This window comes from Episyrphus balteatus, chromosome 2 (genome assembly GCF_945859705.1).
Source record: "Episyrphus balteatus chromosome 2, idEpiBalt1.1, whole genome shotgun sequence".
Classification (NCBI taxonomy): Eukaryota; Metazoa; Arthropoda; class Insecta; order Diptera; family Syrphidae; genus Episyrphus; species Episyrphus balteatus.
The window spans coordinates 19,772,954-19,790,353 of record NC_079135.1 but is presented as its reverse complement, the minus strand read 5'-3'; the positions used below and the strand labels follow the sequence as shown (position 1 = coordinate 19,790,353).

The 17,400-nt window shown below is 27.4% G+C and overlaps 1 protein-coding gene across 3 annotated transcripts in view; it reads right to left on the bottom strand.

Annotated features, from left to right (window-relative positions):
* The window catches only part of LOC129910590 (heparan sulfate 2-O-sulfotransferase pipe), a 113,037-nt gene that overhangs the window by 9,058 nt on the left and 86,579 nt on the right, over positions 1 to 17,400 (bottom strand). The window contains exons 5-6 of one of the 3 annotated variants that reach the window (XM_055988023.1): positions 17,208 to 17,362; positions 16,805 to 17,155 (exon numbers count right to left, since the gene is read on the bottom strand). The exons of the other annotated variants lie outside the window; for them this stretch is intronic. Coding sequence (XP_055843998.1) covers positions 16,992 to 17,155; positions 17,208 to 17,362 — 319 coding nt within the window. The 3' untranslated portion in view covers positions 16,805 to 16,991. Of the gene's footprint in view, positions 1 to 16,804; positions 17,156 to 17,207; positions 17,363 to 17,400 lie in introns of those variants that run through there. 3 annotated transcript variants of the gene reach the window in all.

Sequence of the window (17,400 nt, the reverse complement as noted above, 5' to 3'; positions counted from 1 at the left end):
TGTACGTGGCGTAAAATTCGTTTATTACAATTTCGTTTTTACTTTTGTTTTTGCCGATTTCAATATTTGTAGTCCAAACTATCTCAATATACGTTATATTTGTATAAACAATGCCTTTCAAAATCATATAAATTTCATCATATAGAATGCATACTGAAAAAAAAGAATAATTGGCAGTAAATTAGTTAAGGGAAAATTTAGGATTAATGTTAAAAAAAATAGGGGCGGGATAGGGAACAATTTCTGGCAAAAGTATCCTCTAATAGAAAAAGTCAGGTGTATCCATTTTATTTTAAAAAGAAACTAAAATAAAAAATTGAGAAAAATGCCTTTTTTTTTTTAATTTTTATATATTTAACCAGAAATAGTTGGATTTTGATAACATTTTTTGAAGATGAAAGTTTTTATGTACCTTAGCTTGAGTTTGGGACATTATTTTTATGATTAAAAAATATTTTTTTTTTTTTGAAAAAATTACCTATTTAATAAAAAAAGTTGATGAAATTCTTTTTGAGTGCCCCTGTCTCACCCCATTTCCGGACATCTGCTGCAATCTAATTTATTTTTCCCATTATCTATACCTACCACTGTTTTTTCTTTATCACTAATTTTTTGCTTGTAACTTTTTCAACTTCTGGCCTCCTAAAACTGATTTGGCTCTGTTAATTAATTTTGTTCCATTATTTTTCAAAAAAAAATTTGGTTTGCCGTTATTAAAAAATTACTTTATATTTGAAAAAAAAAAAAAAAAATCTTTCGACCCATTTTCATAAACTTGATTTTTTAAAATAAAAAAAAAATAAAACATTTTCGAAAAAATAAAAAAAATAGGTATATATTTTTTTAAAATTTGAACACACAAACTTAACCGTTTGTGCATTAAATGTTTTCATTGAAATCAGTTAAGTTAGCAAGGAGAAAGTTAGAAATTATGAAAACGGTTCTAAGGCAGGTACCGTTAATTATGGTTCCGAAAATATTTTTTATTTCAAAAGTAAGAACTTATTTGCTAAATTCTAAAATTTTTTTGTTGAATAAAAATTGTTACATCCGTTTTTGAGAAAAACAACTTTTAAATATTGGTCATATGACAGGTACTATTTGTTTTGGTCCTAAAAATAGAATTTGATCCTAAAAACAAAAAGAATTTCAAAAAAGATCTCTTCAAAACATCCCAAAACTTATAACTACCAATACCAAATCAGATCATTGGTTTGAGCTGTAACTCGGGACAGTAATTTTGTAGACATATTTTTAGGTCAAAATTTAAAAAAAAATCAGGGGTCGAACTACGGCATACGTTCGTTAACGTTTTGACTATTGCTCTCTCTATTTAATCAGAAGAAAATGATAGAGATATAAAGCGTCAATACGTTAACGAACGTATGCCGTAGTTCGACCCCAGGGGTCGAATTACGGGATGACGCACAGTGGATCGAAACTATGAAAAAGTGGTCATATGACTGTAACTTCTGATCTAATGAACGGATCCTAAAACGGTTTTCGCTATATTGCTTCTTGAAAATCACAGAATTGAATCCAATAAAAAATCACAAAAAATGTTTAATTCTTTAATTTTTTTTTACTTAAAATAGCTGTTAACATACAAAAACTACCAATCCTTATTTTACTACACATAAAATTAATACTTTACGTTATTGTCTTATTTATTAAGTAAAAAAAAGCGTTTACACATTTTGTTAACAGTCTTTTAAAATACCGATTATTTGCAAAAAAAAATTATTATGAATAAAAAATAGCTTAAAAAGGATTATCTTATGTAAATATGTGTTATTTTAAAATGAATTGGTATTATTATGAAAATACCAACATAAACATAAAAAATATGATAAAATATAAATATTGTCAACTTAATAATGAAATTAATTTAAAAGAAAATGATGGATTCATAAAAAAAAAAGCAAACAAAATACGATATACCTACTTATCAAAAAATCATAAAGCTATGTACAGCTTAATATGAAAGACAAGTAACTAAAATTGCAAATTAAAATGTACAATGTACATAAGAGCGACCAACGAATGATCAAATGAACGAACAAATGAAATTGTACATATTTTTAGAACAAATTTCTTAACAAAAAACTGGAGTTTAAATTTTTCAAAAAACCAAAAAAAAAATACATTTTATTTTCTTAAATAAGAAACAATTCAGAGAACAAATTGTTTGCAAGACAAATTTTATTTCGAAGCCATGACATTATTTTAAGCTAACCTAGTACGCTGCTGAAGCGAAACGAAAATGTTTCTAAGCCTCCAAAGTCAGCAACGAAAGTCAAAATTAAATAATGTCAATAAATTAAAACTTGAAAATAATTTTGAAGAAATTAAAATTCACAAGGTGCAAAATTCTTTTGGACTAAGGAATTTTACCTGAAAAAACATTAGTGAAACATTATTAAAAACTTTCCAAGTATTCAAGTACAGGTAATAATATCGTTTGTCAATCTCGTGTGCTGTGAAACGAAAAGCATAACAAAATTTTTCGTTCTGCTGTTTTTTTATACAAATTTCCGTTTCGCTTTAGAAATTGAAATATATATTTTTTTTTTAATTTAAACTTTAGTTAGATTCTTACTTTATTATCCAGATTTTGTTAGAAAATACATAAGCATAAAAAATTACATAAGTTCGTTCATTCGTTGATCGCTCTGACAGTGCTTTACTCTTAAAAAAACCTTAAAAATTAATTGTTTTTACTCACTCTTTCTTTATTTTTTTGGTCAATCTTACGTTATGTATTCAGTAGTTATATTCTTGGTTTAAACTACCCCATGACACTTTAAGCTAGCCAAATAACACCAACCCTCCCCTTTACAGATAGGAAAAAATAAAAAAAATAAATAAAAAAATACTACATAAAGGGTTAAATTTATAAAGATGGTGCTCTAAAAAACGGGGTCGGATTCGGTCGGATCCAAATGTTTTAAAATATTACACACAAACTATTAAGCTTTCATTCTAGACTACTAAGAGAGCGGGCATATGTAAGCATTTTTTTAAAAGCATTTTCAAAGTTGAAGAGAAATTTTCAAAAAGGGTTATAGAAAAACGTGTTTTAGAATTATTTAGAAATATAATTTAAGGATTTTTTTCTTAAATATATATTTTAGATATCAGTATCTTATGAACAAAACTTATTTCAAGAAGATATCTTAAAAAATGAGCCAGATATAAGAGTATGAAAATTTCTAAAAAAAAACATCTTTTTTTTCTTGTGAAATAGTCCGCACTTGAGACTCTGTATCTTGGAAACCAAAACATTTTGATAAAAATAACTTGTGGATTATGAAAGAAGGGACAATTTTCTATGATTAACAAACAAAAAATATTTACAAGAATGAAAAAAAAATTTTCACCCAATGCCAGGAATTTTGTACTAGGCGTTCCACTGTGTGACGGCTAACGATTACGATCATACCATAACTTTTTGACTATTGATGCCTCTATTTATAAATCAGAAAAAAAAAAAAAAGACATACATAACTAATCTAAAGGGTAACGTATGTATCATTGTAATCGTATGACGTCATACGGCGCAATTCCTAAACTGTACCGTTAGTAATTATTTTCGAAAATAGAAAAATTGTTTTCATCAAGATATTGACTTTGTGGAAAAAGCAAATAACAAATCAATTATACGTAAAAACTACGCACTGGAATTGTAGTTTGCCTTTTATAATTAATTTTAAGCAAATAACACTTGAATTCTTTTTTATCCTTAATCTTGTAATACTTCGTTCCAGATATTAATACCTTTTGAAAAAGGTAAAAAAAACAAACAAAAAAAATATTCACAATTCCATAAAATCATTTGTACAAAATTTGAAGAAAATCTGTCTGTCGTCGAAATGTGTCTTGTTTTTAGGATATGTCCCTCCATTATCGAAATGTTGTTTTTGATTTACACCTCGGATTTTTTTTTGACGCGAAACAAATACTTGCTCTACTCTATAGGGGAGAAGGGGGTACATTTGAAACTTAGTTTTTAAAGGTCTGTATTTTCGAAAACTGTTAATGTTTTCCAATGTTTTGTTTTGTATTTGATTTATTGACTATTCAAGATTATACTAACAGTAATTTTTTTTGTTTTACAACATTACAACATTTAAAAAATTATGTTTTCTAAAAATAGTCATTTTGTCAAAAGTGCCCCGATCACGGGGCACTTTTGACTTTAAAAGGGGTACATTTGACAATGGTGGATTAAACCCCACATCGTGTGCATTAAATTTTTAAAACTATCAGGTGGATCTTACTCGTCTATTATTTAATTAGAAAAAAAAATACTTTTTTGGTTTTAAACAATATACTAAACAATATAACGAAAAAAATAAATCAAAAAATTTATTTTCTAAAAAGAAGAAGAAAAAACAAAAAACCATAAAATATTTCAAAAAATCTCTCCATTTAAATCTTAATCAAAATTAATCGATGTCGATTTACTTTTAAATAATTTATTAAATAAATAATTTCCCAAATTCAACCTAAAAATGTGCCCAAATTGCAAAAGTCAAAGGTGCCCCGGAGGAGCTTCATAACAGTTTTTCTTTTTTTTCAATAACTAATACTATTTTTTTACAAAGCTGGTTTTAATTTACTTAACTTTAAGCATAGTGCTATCAAAATATTGATTCAGCATTGAAAAAACTTTTTATTAGGTTCAGAAATCGCTTACATACCGGTGGTCAAAAATAAGATCAGAAATACAGAAAACACGAAAACACGTGGTACTCCGCGAAAAGTTAATGAAAGACTGCGAAATTTCGCAAAATTTCTTTAAATCAAACTAAGCTTCTTTCTTCATCCAAACTATTGTTAATTAAGGGCACGATCATACCAAAAAACGCAAAGTCAAATGTGCCCCGGTGTCAAATGTACCCCCGCTTACCATACAGCAAGTAATAATTTCTTAAGTGAATTTCAATGGTTTGCAAATTAAAGATAAAAACTTCTATAAATTAATTCCACACATATTAACATAATGAATACAAAGTAGTATGTTAAATAAAATCGAGTAGAAAAAAAATTAACCTATAAAAACTTGTAAAATGAACGCTTACTGTAGTACAAATCTTTAGCACCCTTAAAATATTTTGGAATATATTTTTCCAACACAGTGAGTGTAATATTTGTATCTTCCCAAGTTCCAACAACTGCATATTCCCTTTCGACATTCCTCTTGGCTAATTCTAATGGAAGTCTCGTATTGAATGGCCTTTAAAACAGTTTTTAGTTAAAAATCCATTTAACGGTTTCAATGAAAGATTATGAAAATCAACTCACGTGCACTTTTTTTTATTATGACCACAAAAGAACATAGTTTGCCTCCTATGATCTATAACATCATTAGTCAAACCTTGACCTTCGATATAAGAACAATATTTATGTTTCGAATTCACACATTCATCCAAATCTGTATTCATCCATTTGGGATCGGGCATTCTAGCATTATTTCGTTTTCGTTGTGGCACAAATACCCATGGCGAGCGAATGAAATAGAACCAACTTATAATCCTTTCCACTGGATCACGAACCATGTTTATATAAATAGGTCGTGGTTGTTCGTATTTTGTAAAATTCATGTAATTAACGTGGCTAATGAAAATATTGGGTTCATCTAAATTGGCAATATTGTCAACCCATTCTTCTTCTTCTTTTTGGTTAAGAATTTGTTTAATTCCTTTACTTTGTGGATCCAATTCGACCTCAAAGTTATGAACTTTACCAAGCTTTTTTAATAAATTTATCATTTGAACACTGCCAGTTTTTGGAACTCGATTGAATACAATAATGTCCATTTCAGCTTTTTTGGTGTTGTTTAGATGGTCAGCATTGAGTTTAAATATCTGTTCGGATGAGGGGAAAACGCAATATGTATTTATTTTGAGCTTGTTTTTTTGGTGCCAAAGTCACATGCGAAAATTCCAGGACCAAATATGAAAAATGAGCGAATAAAGCAAAATTAAGAACTGTTTGAGTTTTGGAAAATTTTAGTAGAAAAGAAAAACCTTAAATTATGATAATCTGCTACTAAAAATAACACCTTCCATTACATTTTTATGAGATCAATAGAGAACATGTTTATTATTTGGTAATAAAAACATTCGTGCAATGAACCAAGAGTAAAACATTTTTGGTTTTATTTTTAACTTATTTTTTTTATTTTGCTTCCTCTCGCAGCCATCATAACAAGCTTTTACTTTCTTGCGAGTCACTTAACTTCACCTTCTTGTCATAAAGTTAGGTTAACTCTCTAAAAATACGCAATTGATGGCTTGTTAACCTGCATTTTAAAACAGGTCTGTTTTGGCCAAAACACATCGCATATACCACTTAGGCTTTTTTCTGCAGCGTGAATTTTGTGGAATGTGGAATTTACAAGTTCTGTTTTATGTTTCTGTTGATCAATCAGTTTTTGCCAAGTTTATTTTTTTATTTTGGTATGATAAAGATACTTGTAAGTTATGATGTCTAAAACAAGCTTGATTTTTGATCAATATCACAAAGGTTGTGTTATATAATATGTCTGTTTGAATTTGCCAATGCTTAATTTGATGCAACTTGTCCTGTATCCGACAAATTAAAAAATAACTCCTAAAATACATTGAAGGAATATGTTTGTTATTTACCAAATATTACACTGGTCAACAAGGTTTTTGTTACAGACACCAAGATATACTTTTCTATAGGTTTTTTGGGTGCTGAGCTCGAATCTGAAGTCAGAAAAATTCTACCACATCACGTTTTTGAGATAAATTTGAAAGCGATTGGCAAAGAACTTTTAGAGATTCGCTATTAAAAGTAAATAAACATGAGATATACCAAACACGTTGATTTCAATTTCAGATTTCTCAAAGAAGATAAGAGATTTTTAAAAGATTTAAACGGATTTAGGCCCAATTTATTCACTCTCCATTATTTTTAAAGGCTCCATTAAAAATTATAAAACTGTCAAATCGCATACAAATTTTAAAATTTCCCTTTTTTAATGGCGACTTTAAATTTAATGGAGTGTGAATAAATTGGACCTTAGACAGACAACATTTAGTTCTATTAGAAACAAATTTATTTAAAACAAATAACCAAAAGCTAAGAATTAATCTCGAAAACTGGTAAAAAGCGGCATTTTCGATTTTTTAACGGGATTATCTCAAAAACGTGATGTGATAGAATTTTTTTGACTTTGGATTTGAGCTCAGCACACCAAAATCCTATAGAAAAGTATACCTTGGTTTCTGTAACAAAAAAAAGTTTAGTTTTGTTGACCAGTGTTATCAGACTATGTGTTTGTTACTTGACTTTCAAGATAATTCTAAGTCGATAATATAATGAAGTATTTTTTTTTAGTTTTTGTGTTTTAAATGCGTTTACGAATGCGAGAGTGCACTTGATTCTGAAATCAGTTTGACCTATGGTTCAACGAATTTTCTGCAATTTGAAATGAAAAATTTAAAGTTTTTCACTTTAAAAGTTGTCTTTTACATTGAAAACATTTTATTAATAAAATACAAATTTGAAATATTTGAAAATAAATAAAAATGTGTTTTTTTTTAATTGTATAAAATTTTAATAAGGAATAAAAAAAAGAACAGTTTAAATACAGGTATCGTTCATAACAGTTCAAAAAATATTTATTCTATTAATTACCTATTGTGCAATTTTAGAAAAATGTATGGGTCCTAATTTTTGAAATAAAAAAATTTTTGGGCTTATTTTCTCGTAAACGACTAAGCCAATTGCATCAAAAAATTTATACAGAAAAGTCAAAATATTTGCAAAAAAGCAGATTTTTTTTTTTTAAATATTTCAATTTTTTTGTCGAAAAATCAATTTCTTTAAAACAGATTGATGAATTTTTTTCGAAATTTCGTTTTTAAATCTAGATTAATATTTTCTAAAAAATGGTAGGTACATCATTTTTTTTTTTGAAAAACGTCGGAAAATGTTGACATACAAATATTTTTTCTAAACCGTTTTAACGATACTAAATTTTTTTCTTAAAATGTTTCGTTTTGAGAAAAAACCATTTGAAACCGTGTTCAAGTATGTAATTTTAAAAAAAGGTTTTATGTTATTTTACCAGAGGCGTACGTTAAGTTGCCGGGGCTTAAATTTTTGGGAATTCTTTGATACTTGGGGCCCCTTTAATATAGAAAATAAGAACAAATAAAAAAGAACGTATACTTTTTCAAGTATAAATTTTTGGGGCCCTAAAATAATATATGTACATATAATTTTTCTTTAAAAAAATCGATTTATTTTTTTTGGGCCCCTGAGGTAGGTTCTATTTTTTTTTTTTGGATGAAATAGTATGTGGCTAGCTACCAATTCATTATGGGCGCATTCACGAATGAAGTGACTACGTAGTCGAATTTCAACTAGCTTTAGGAATGTAAATTTGCACAACAAAGCTAGTTGACAGATAAAATTAAAAAAAATTGTGTTTTGAGTGGTTTTAAAAGCTTTTTCCTTGTAATTCCTCAATTTCATAATTTATATTTACATACTGCACTATTAATTTTATTTTATCATCAATTCCACCAAAAAATTCAAATTCAAATAGAATTGTTTCCATCAAACAGCTGACTGAGAAATGTCACCTGGCTTTGAAGCCCTATGCTTTATTAATTTTAGAGATTTTAGAATTTTGGTGTTCGAGATCTAAGGCTACCTGAAATTTGGGTTTGTTGTGATTGTTTTTTTTTTGGAAATTTGTTTTTTTTTTTTTTTTTTAATTTTTTATATTCTAAACTCTTGTGTAATTGGGTTTTCTCAACTCTAAGATTTATTTAAGATAAACCCAATGAATTTCAAATTTTGGGTCTGTGCGTTTTCGGTATTTTGAACTTTCGAGGCTAGAGTGTATGAGGATTTTGTACTTTAAGGAATCTTCAGCCTCTTGAATTTTGGGTTTTTCAAAATTTGAACTTTCAGGGTTGACTCTTTATTGGATATAAAATTTTTGGGTCTTTTGTCTTGGAAATATAAACTACTCTAGACTCTATGGATAAACACATGACCCCAGGGTAGGGTCAAATAGTTAAATTGAAGGTTTTGCGTAGTGTGTGCTTTTTTATTTTCAATTTTGGGCAATTAGTTTTCAAATCTTTGATTTCATCTATTTGATTTCCAGATTTTTTCTTCAACCTGTCAAAGTTAAATGGAAATAAAATTTTTTATGGGTTTTTAAGGACTTCCTGTATTTTTTTTTTTATGTTTGTTGCTTCATAACTTTGGACTGAGTGAACCAATTTTAATAATTCTTTTTGTATTGGAAAGCTGGTGGCTGCAATGTGGTCCCATTTCAATTTCGTCCAGTTAAAGCTTAAAGGAACTATTGGAAAAACCATAAAAAACAGTTTTGATCCATGGAAGTCGGGTTTGTTTTTTGATAAAAAAGATTATTTGTGGTAATCTCCGATAAAATTGGTTACTTTTTGTGTTATTTTTTTGTATCATCAAATAAAATGTACGGTCCCCTATTTCGTATTATTAACTGTATAGTTATGCTAAACTAGATCAATGAAAAAGCATTCTAATGGGCGTGGTACATTGCTAGTCAGTATTTCATTGAGAAAATCTAAGACTGAACATTAAACAAAGCTTATTGAATAATGATTTCCTATACCTTGAGTGTTAAGTCCTTTTATAAATAGTAAATTAAGTTAAAAATATACAAAGTCCATATCGGAAATGTCATCTACACGACCATTTCTAAAGCAACTCCGCCAACTTGCAATGGGATTAATGTATTTAGTTTGTTTTTGAACGTGACTTCAATGGTGTTTTTTTTTTAAATGGGGCAAGACCAATTGTCTCTATGAAAATGTTGTTGTATAAAATGAAATTCAATACTATTGGTACCTGACCTGTTAAGAAAACAAAAAAATAATAAAACAAAATCTCGTTCACGTTAACATATTTAAGCCATTAAAGGTAGTTTCATCTATAAGACTCTTTTCTTTGGTGTCATTTTCAATTCAATTTGTGTTAATCCAGCAAAAATAGTAGCCTAAACATTATAGACAGACAGGTTAAGACTAAATAAAAAACCCACCCGTGAGAAATTTTTATATTTTTTCCATCAACAACAACAACTTAGCTAGGTAGGTATATGAGATTTAGTTTTGTCCGAAAGTAGTCATATGATTTTATTTAGACTTATTTTTTGTATTATTTGTGGTCCATTAATTTTTGTTGCGAGATATAATACGTTTAACTTATCTAACTAGTATCTGGTTTCCTCTTGGGTGAAGTTGCAAGTTGATGTATCCAAATGCATTACTGAATCTTGACAAGCGGAATAAATGGTATAAAAACAAAATATCTATTAAATATAAAATCTAAAGTCAGAGTCAATCAGTGTTATAAAAATATCAATGGACAAAAAAAAAAAAAATGCATTTGAAATTAAAAAAAAAACATTTGTTGCAACTGAAAAAAAATTTTATAAAAAAAAAATGTTATTGGAACTGAAAAATATTTGCATTGAAAATAAAATTTTTATTGCAAATAAAAATATTTGGCATTACAAAAAAAAACTTAGCACAAACAAAATTTTCTGCATTGAAAAAAAAAAACAATGCAAAATTTCTGCATTAAATTATTGTTTTTAATATTCGTCGAATTTCTTACAATTTTGACTATTTGGCCTTAGATAAGGTTCAATATTATAGTTGAAATATGTTATGTTTGATCAAATAGCCAAAATTGTAAAAATTTCGACGAATATTAAAAAAAAATATTTAATACACACATTTTGCATTGATTTTTTTTCAATGCAGTAAATTTTTTATTTTTTAGTTGCAATAACATTTTTTTATTTGCCAAAAATAACTTTTTTTTTTTAAATGCAAATATTTTTCAGTTGCAAACATTTTTTTGAATGCAAATTTTTTTCAGTTGCAATAAATATTTTTTTTTCAAATTTGGAATGGGAAAGGAATGCATTAAAAAAATGATAGTTTCAAGTTAAAAATCACATTTTTTTTTTAAATTAATTTTTTTTTGTTCATTTATTAATTTCACATAACAATTTAAGGTCTAATTTTCTGGAAGTATCATATAATCATCTTCGTCACCCAATTGATGACTTATTGCAGCATATTGTCGATATAATCTTTGCCTGCAGAATTCATAAAATTCAATTTCTCTGGTCATATTTTTTTTCAGTATTTCTCTAACTTCTGAGCTAACGGGTTTTTTGATTTTATTCTTATTTACAGTTGAAAGTCTTTCTTTTGAAACTAAAAATAGGAAAAAAAAAATAATTTGTTTTTGTTTTTTTTTTTCTTTCTCCAAAACCAGAAGACTTACGATGATATGCTACCTTAGCATTTTTAAAGAACTTCGGAATATACGCCTCGAGAACTGCAAGTGTTATATTAGTATCTTCCCAACTTCCCACAACTGCGTATTCCTTCTCAACGTGTCTTTTTGCCAATTGAAGAGCATATTTAGAATTAAATGGCCTAAAGAACGAAAATCCTTTATATTTCAATTTGGTCTAAATAAGTTTTTTTTTTATACAACTTACAAGCATCTTTTTCTATTTTGACCACAAAAGAACAACATTTGCCGAGAATGATCACCCATCGGATTACTCCTACGATCTTGTATAAATTGACAATGCGGGTCATTAGTTTTGACACAAGTATCAAAATCCAAATCCATAAATGCTTTATCGGGCATAGGTGGAGCCAAATCGCCTAATTTTTTTTTCATATCCTCATAATACCAAGGTGCTCGAATATAATAATGCCAACTAATAACTCTTTCAATTGGATCACGTACCAAATTTATATAAATTGGTCGGGGTAAATCGAATTTTGTAAAATTAAAATAAGCAAAATGTTGACTATAGACAAATGGTGGAGACATAAAGCTGATAACATCGAGAGCAAGTTTTTCTGCATCAGTTTTGTTATATAAAACTGTTTCATGTCCTTTTCCCATATCACGGGTTGTCAGGTAATTGTTTATTCGTCCAAGTTGATTCATAAGTGTCATTAGAGATTGACTTCCAACTTTTGGTACTCGATTAAATACAACAATGTCAATTTCAGCTCGTTTTGTATTATTTAAATTGTCGATATCGTGATTTTGGGTTTTTATTAGCATATTCTGTGGATGGAAGTTGAATAATTTTAGAGTTTTTTATAGTCAAGTTGCAACTTTATTTAGTTATCCCAAAGCTCCAGGTTTCGATTTTATGACGATGAATTTTAAAGATGTGAAGTTGCAAGAAAGATTAGCAGCAGGAAGAATATTGTATTAGAGTTAAATTTAAAATTTGTTAAAATTCTTTGATTTACGAAAAATTGTGCAAACACTTTTAAACCTATAGTGAAAGAGGGAACTTAGCCTACAAGGTTATTAAAGGTCGAAATTCTTTTCAAACGAATGATATAGGGTTCTCACTTTTATAATGGGAAGTTGTATTTTTCCGGTATAGGCTCTTCAGCTTGCTTTATAGAAGGATATTTCCCTCAAAGAATATTTAACCCTAACTAACGAATTATTAGTACATCTAGCAATGAAACTCTGGAAAGACCACAAGTGCTTCAAACCTTATAAGTTCAATTTTGACTTCATTGCGTAAATAATCAAAAACGGTTCACAATGATACAAACAAAAATAATAACATCAAAAATTTAGTTAAGGAAAATGTTACACATACACCACAGTGACCGTTGAAATTTAAACATTGAAAATTAATTAAACATTAATTTGATACAAGTAGGTACAAATGTTGAAAGGGTACACAAACATTTAAATGGACATAATAATAATTTTACTTTAATAATAACGTTCAAAGAAGGCTCATCAGCTTATTTTTTACCTCATTTACTTATGCTGACTGCATTATCATTTTTTGTGAGAGCATTTCTTACTAGACAGAAATTTCTAAAATGGTTTCAAGCTTAGATTGATAAAAATAAAACGCATGACTGATTCGCAAGTTCTTGCTTTTATGTTAAAAGTTAATTTTAAAAACAAATGATTTAAACAAATAAATTGTTAGAATATTTTTGATTTAATTTTATTTAAAATTTAATTTAAACTCGAAAATAATATAAAATTTGTATTTAAAAATACGAAAACATCTCTCTAAGAAGTTTTGTTTAGAATTTTTTTTTTTTTTTTGAAAAACGTTAGAAAATCATTTAAAAATTTTTTTAAATATAAAAATTTTATCAACACATAAAAACAAAGTTAAAAAAAAAATTGGAATTAAAAAAAGTGAAATCAATTTTTTTTTATTTTTCTTAATTTTAAAATATCTAATATTTGTTAGTCAACAAAATTTCTTGGTTGAAATCCTTAACTGAAAAATCAATTTTAAATAAGAGTTGTTTTGTTTTTCCCGTTTAATTCTTCAATTGCAGCTCAACTTGTAACCAAAAACATGCCGTATTGAAATTTTCAAAATTTAGAAAATTTTTTTTTTTTTAATTTAATTGATAAATTGAAATTGTTCGTACAAAAAGAAGAAGAAATTTTGTGAACTAACAAAATATTAATTCAACCAACGAATAGGTCGTGGTTTTGGATGAAATTCCCAATTTTTGTGTTGGATTGAAATCGTTTAAAATAGTTTTTCAGTAAAAAAAAGTCAACTATTTTTTCATCAACTTTTTGATTGAAAATCAGGTCATTTTATGAATTTTAAATTTAAAAAGCTATGTTTTTTTAGTGAAAACTGGGCGTTAGTAAATTGGAGTTTTAAAATCTCATGACGGACTTTGAGATATTTTAACTTATTGTAGCTGATTGAATACTAAATGGAATAATATTAAAACGTTGAATTATATTTGAAAAAGAAATATTTCGAAAACCATATACCAACAAAAATTTCATATTCTACGAACTACAAAGTGATGGTCAATCACCGAATAATTTGAGTATTTTTGTTTTTTCATTTCTTACATCCATACAAATTTCTGTCAAAAATCAGAATTACAGAATGTTCTCTTGTGTAAAAACTATTGAAATTTCCTCATTTTTGAAGTACTATAAAAATGTATGTATGTTTGAAATATTCAGTCCTATGCCGAAGGAAAAAGAATAATAAAATAAATATTGTGTATATTATGGATTTTTTCCCCCTCCAAAAAATATAACAACAACAAAGAATAACTTATTTAACACTGCTCATCACTTTACAAAAATATATAGCTTTGTATTGAAAAAAAGAAATCAAGACATTTATGGTGCACACAAATTTTGATTGTAAATTTTCAGCAAGTTCTGCGTTCATGTTTTTCATGTCCGTAAGCAGATTTTTGTAACTTTCTTTTGCTTTCCAACTACCCTTATCAGTTATTGTGTTGTTTATCGAGTTCAATTCAACATGGGACATCTCATCATGGGACACCTCAACACCATGTTATTTTTTCGTACTCGAAATTTACTCCAAACCACAGACGGTATCTTTTACAAATTTCGCAAATTAACATCTTATAACATTTCCTTAAGCATTTGGCACTGTTTTAACTGTTTTGCTATTTCGTGACTTATCTCTTATAAGCGCACAAGATGTTTTTTTTTATCCACTCCCCTCATCTTCTTTTTCAAAGAATCGGCCTTTCATAATTCCAACATTTTAACTAACCACCGCACCGCGTTGAAGATAGCGTCTTTTTTGTTGAAATAATTTTCAAGTCTGGTCCTGAATAGTAGGATTCATGCCATTTGCACTGCCTGGCTCGGTATTGTCTTTTGTAAAATTGAGTTTTTCATTATTGCTTGAAATTGTTTGATCGAAACATTTTCGCAAGTTGTCGACAGTCACAAATCTCTTATTTTTGTTGTTTGATCTTCTTTTACGAGACCAACTGTTGTTATAAGCCAACGGATTTCGGGTTTTTCTTACATAAAGGTTCTAGGTGTTTCTGTGAAAAAACTCTTTGTTTTGGTAAACCATTAAAAAAAAATTAACTTAAACCACTTTTCTTTGATGTTTTAATAAACGTTCCCGAAATGACTTTTTTCACACATTATCTGTTTTTTGTTTTTTTTGCACTGATAAATGAGAACTCATGCTCAACGGATCATTTGAGCTTGAAATATCAATTTATCAAACAGATTTGAAGTTTTTTTTTTAAGTATTAGGAAAAGGAACGCATGTTTTCTTAGTTGTTTGAGTAGTGGAGTAACTAAAGCTCAAAAATTGGCAATATTAGGGAACCCGGCCGAACAGCTTAGATTTTGATGATATTTTTTTTCAAACGTCGGTAATTAAAAATACTTTAAAGTCTATAAATTAAAAATTGCCGGTGTTGCCGTTTTGATTTTTTAAATTTAATTGAAGATTTTTATGAACAAAAACAAATTTTTTTCAAAATTTTTTCTTAAATTTCATAAATTAATTGATGCCAAAAGAATGTCTAGGAAATTCAAGGAAAAAAAATATATGGGAGTGAGGGACAATCTTCCATAGTTCAAGCGATAGATGCAATTTTCTTATTAATTGACTTCAAACACAAAAAAAAAATATTTGAACACAACGGCAACACCTACAATATTCAAATATACGTTTTTTAAAAGCTAGAAGCTTAGTCATGTATGTAAAATTAAAATTAAGTTAATTGAATGAACGGCTATTGAAAGAATGGTAATTGAACTCAGATTTTTGAAAAAAAAAATTATTGAAAAAATTTTAACATGTCGTTTTTTAAACTTGGTCGTAATATAAAATGCATTTATTTTCAAATTTTTTTGGCCGCATTTATTATGATTTCAAATTATAAAAGGAAATGTCAATATGTATTACAGTTTATGAAAAAAATTAAAAAATATTTCATTTTCGAAGAACTTTTTTTAATAAAAGTTTTGAAAAAAAAATGTAACTTATTTTTTTTTTAAAGTTCAACATCTAAACATAAAATTATTTTTTATTCATTTAATAACCCTTACTGTTGAAAGTTAAATAGCAAAAATTTAAAGTTCCTATTTACCACAGTCTTTGAGAAAATTAATTATTTCAATGCAAAAATTCAGTTTTAATAAAAAAAAACCATTGAAATTGAAGTAATTTTTCATTTTTTTTTTCAAAAGTGTGATATATTTTACCTTTTTTGCTTCGAAATTCAACTGATATTTTTTTTAAATAAATTCATATTTTATTAGAAATAGTTTGGAAAAAAGTCATTTTAAATTTTTCTAATATAATTTTTTTTTTTTAATTCTGAGTTTGAGGACCATTTTTTCAAAAAGTCTTGATCAAATTTAGTGGATTTAAATTTAAGAGATAAGAATGAGCTTCTGGCTTTTTAAAAATGTATTTTAAAATATTGTAGGTGTTGCCGTTGTTTTCAAAATATTTTTTTTGTGTTTGAGGTCAGAATGTTAGAAAATTGCATTTATCGCTTAAACGATGGAAGATTGTCCCTTACTGCCTTTTATATATTTTCCTTAAATTACCTAGAGAATCTTTTGCTATCATTTGTTTTATGAAATTTAAGCAAAAAAAAATGGTTTTGTTAAAAAAAAAATTTTAATTTTAATTTTAAAAACAATACGGCAACACCGGCAATTTTTAATCTATAGACTTTAACGTATTTTTAATTACCTACGTTTGAAAAAAAAAAATTGTCAAAATCAGAGCTGTTCGGCCGGGTTCCCTAATAATTTGCTTTAGTTACTCTACTAGAGGCCCTGAATATATTTATTAACCCATGAAGATTTTATTTTAAAACTTGAAATCCAATGTACCTTTATAAATAGGAAACCCCAGTTGTTTCCATCCCATTTTTAACTATTTTTTCTCTAAGTGTAGTCTACTAAAATCATAAAAGGCACTCTATTCAAAAACAGAAACCAATTTTTGTTTTAAATAAAATGTAAATATATTATGAAAAAATAAATATCAGCAAATAAATAATGGCATTAAATCACTGGGCATTAGTTATACAACAAAAGCTCCAAAAATTAAAATAAAAAAAAAAAAAATGATTTATAGTAAATTAGTTCAAAGTAACAGCAAGATATTGCCGATACAATCGTTGTTTACAAAATTGATAAAATTCAATTTCATGTGTCATATTACGACTGAGTAAATCTCTAACTTCTTGAGTTACTGGTGGTCTAGATGTGTTCTTATTAACTTTCCCCAACAAATGTTGACTCTCTGTAAAGAGAATTTTAAAGAAACTAACGTATTCAAAACCTTAGACACTTACTTTGATAAACATCAAGAGCTTTATTGAAAAATTTTGGTATATATTTTTCAAGAACGCTTAGTGTGATATTAGTGTCTTCCCATGAACCAACAACAGCATACTCTTTTTCTACAGTCCTTTTAGCAATTTGCATAGCATGGTAAGAATTGAATGGTCTACGACATAGTATGGATATGTTTGAAGACTTGTGAAG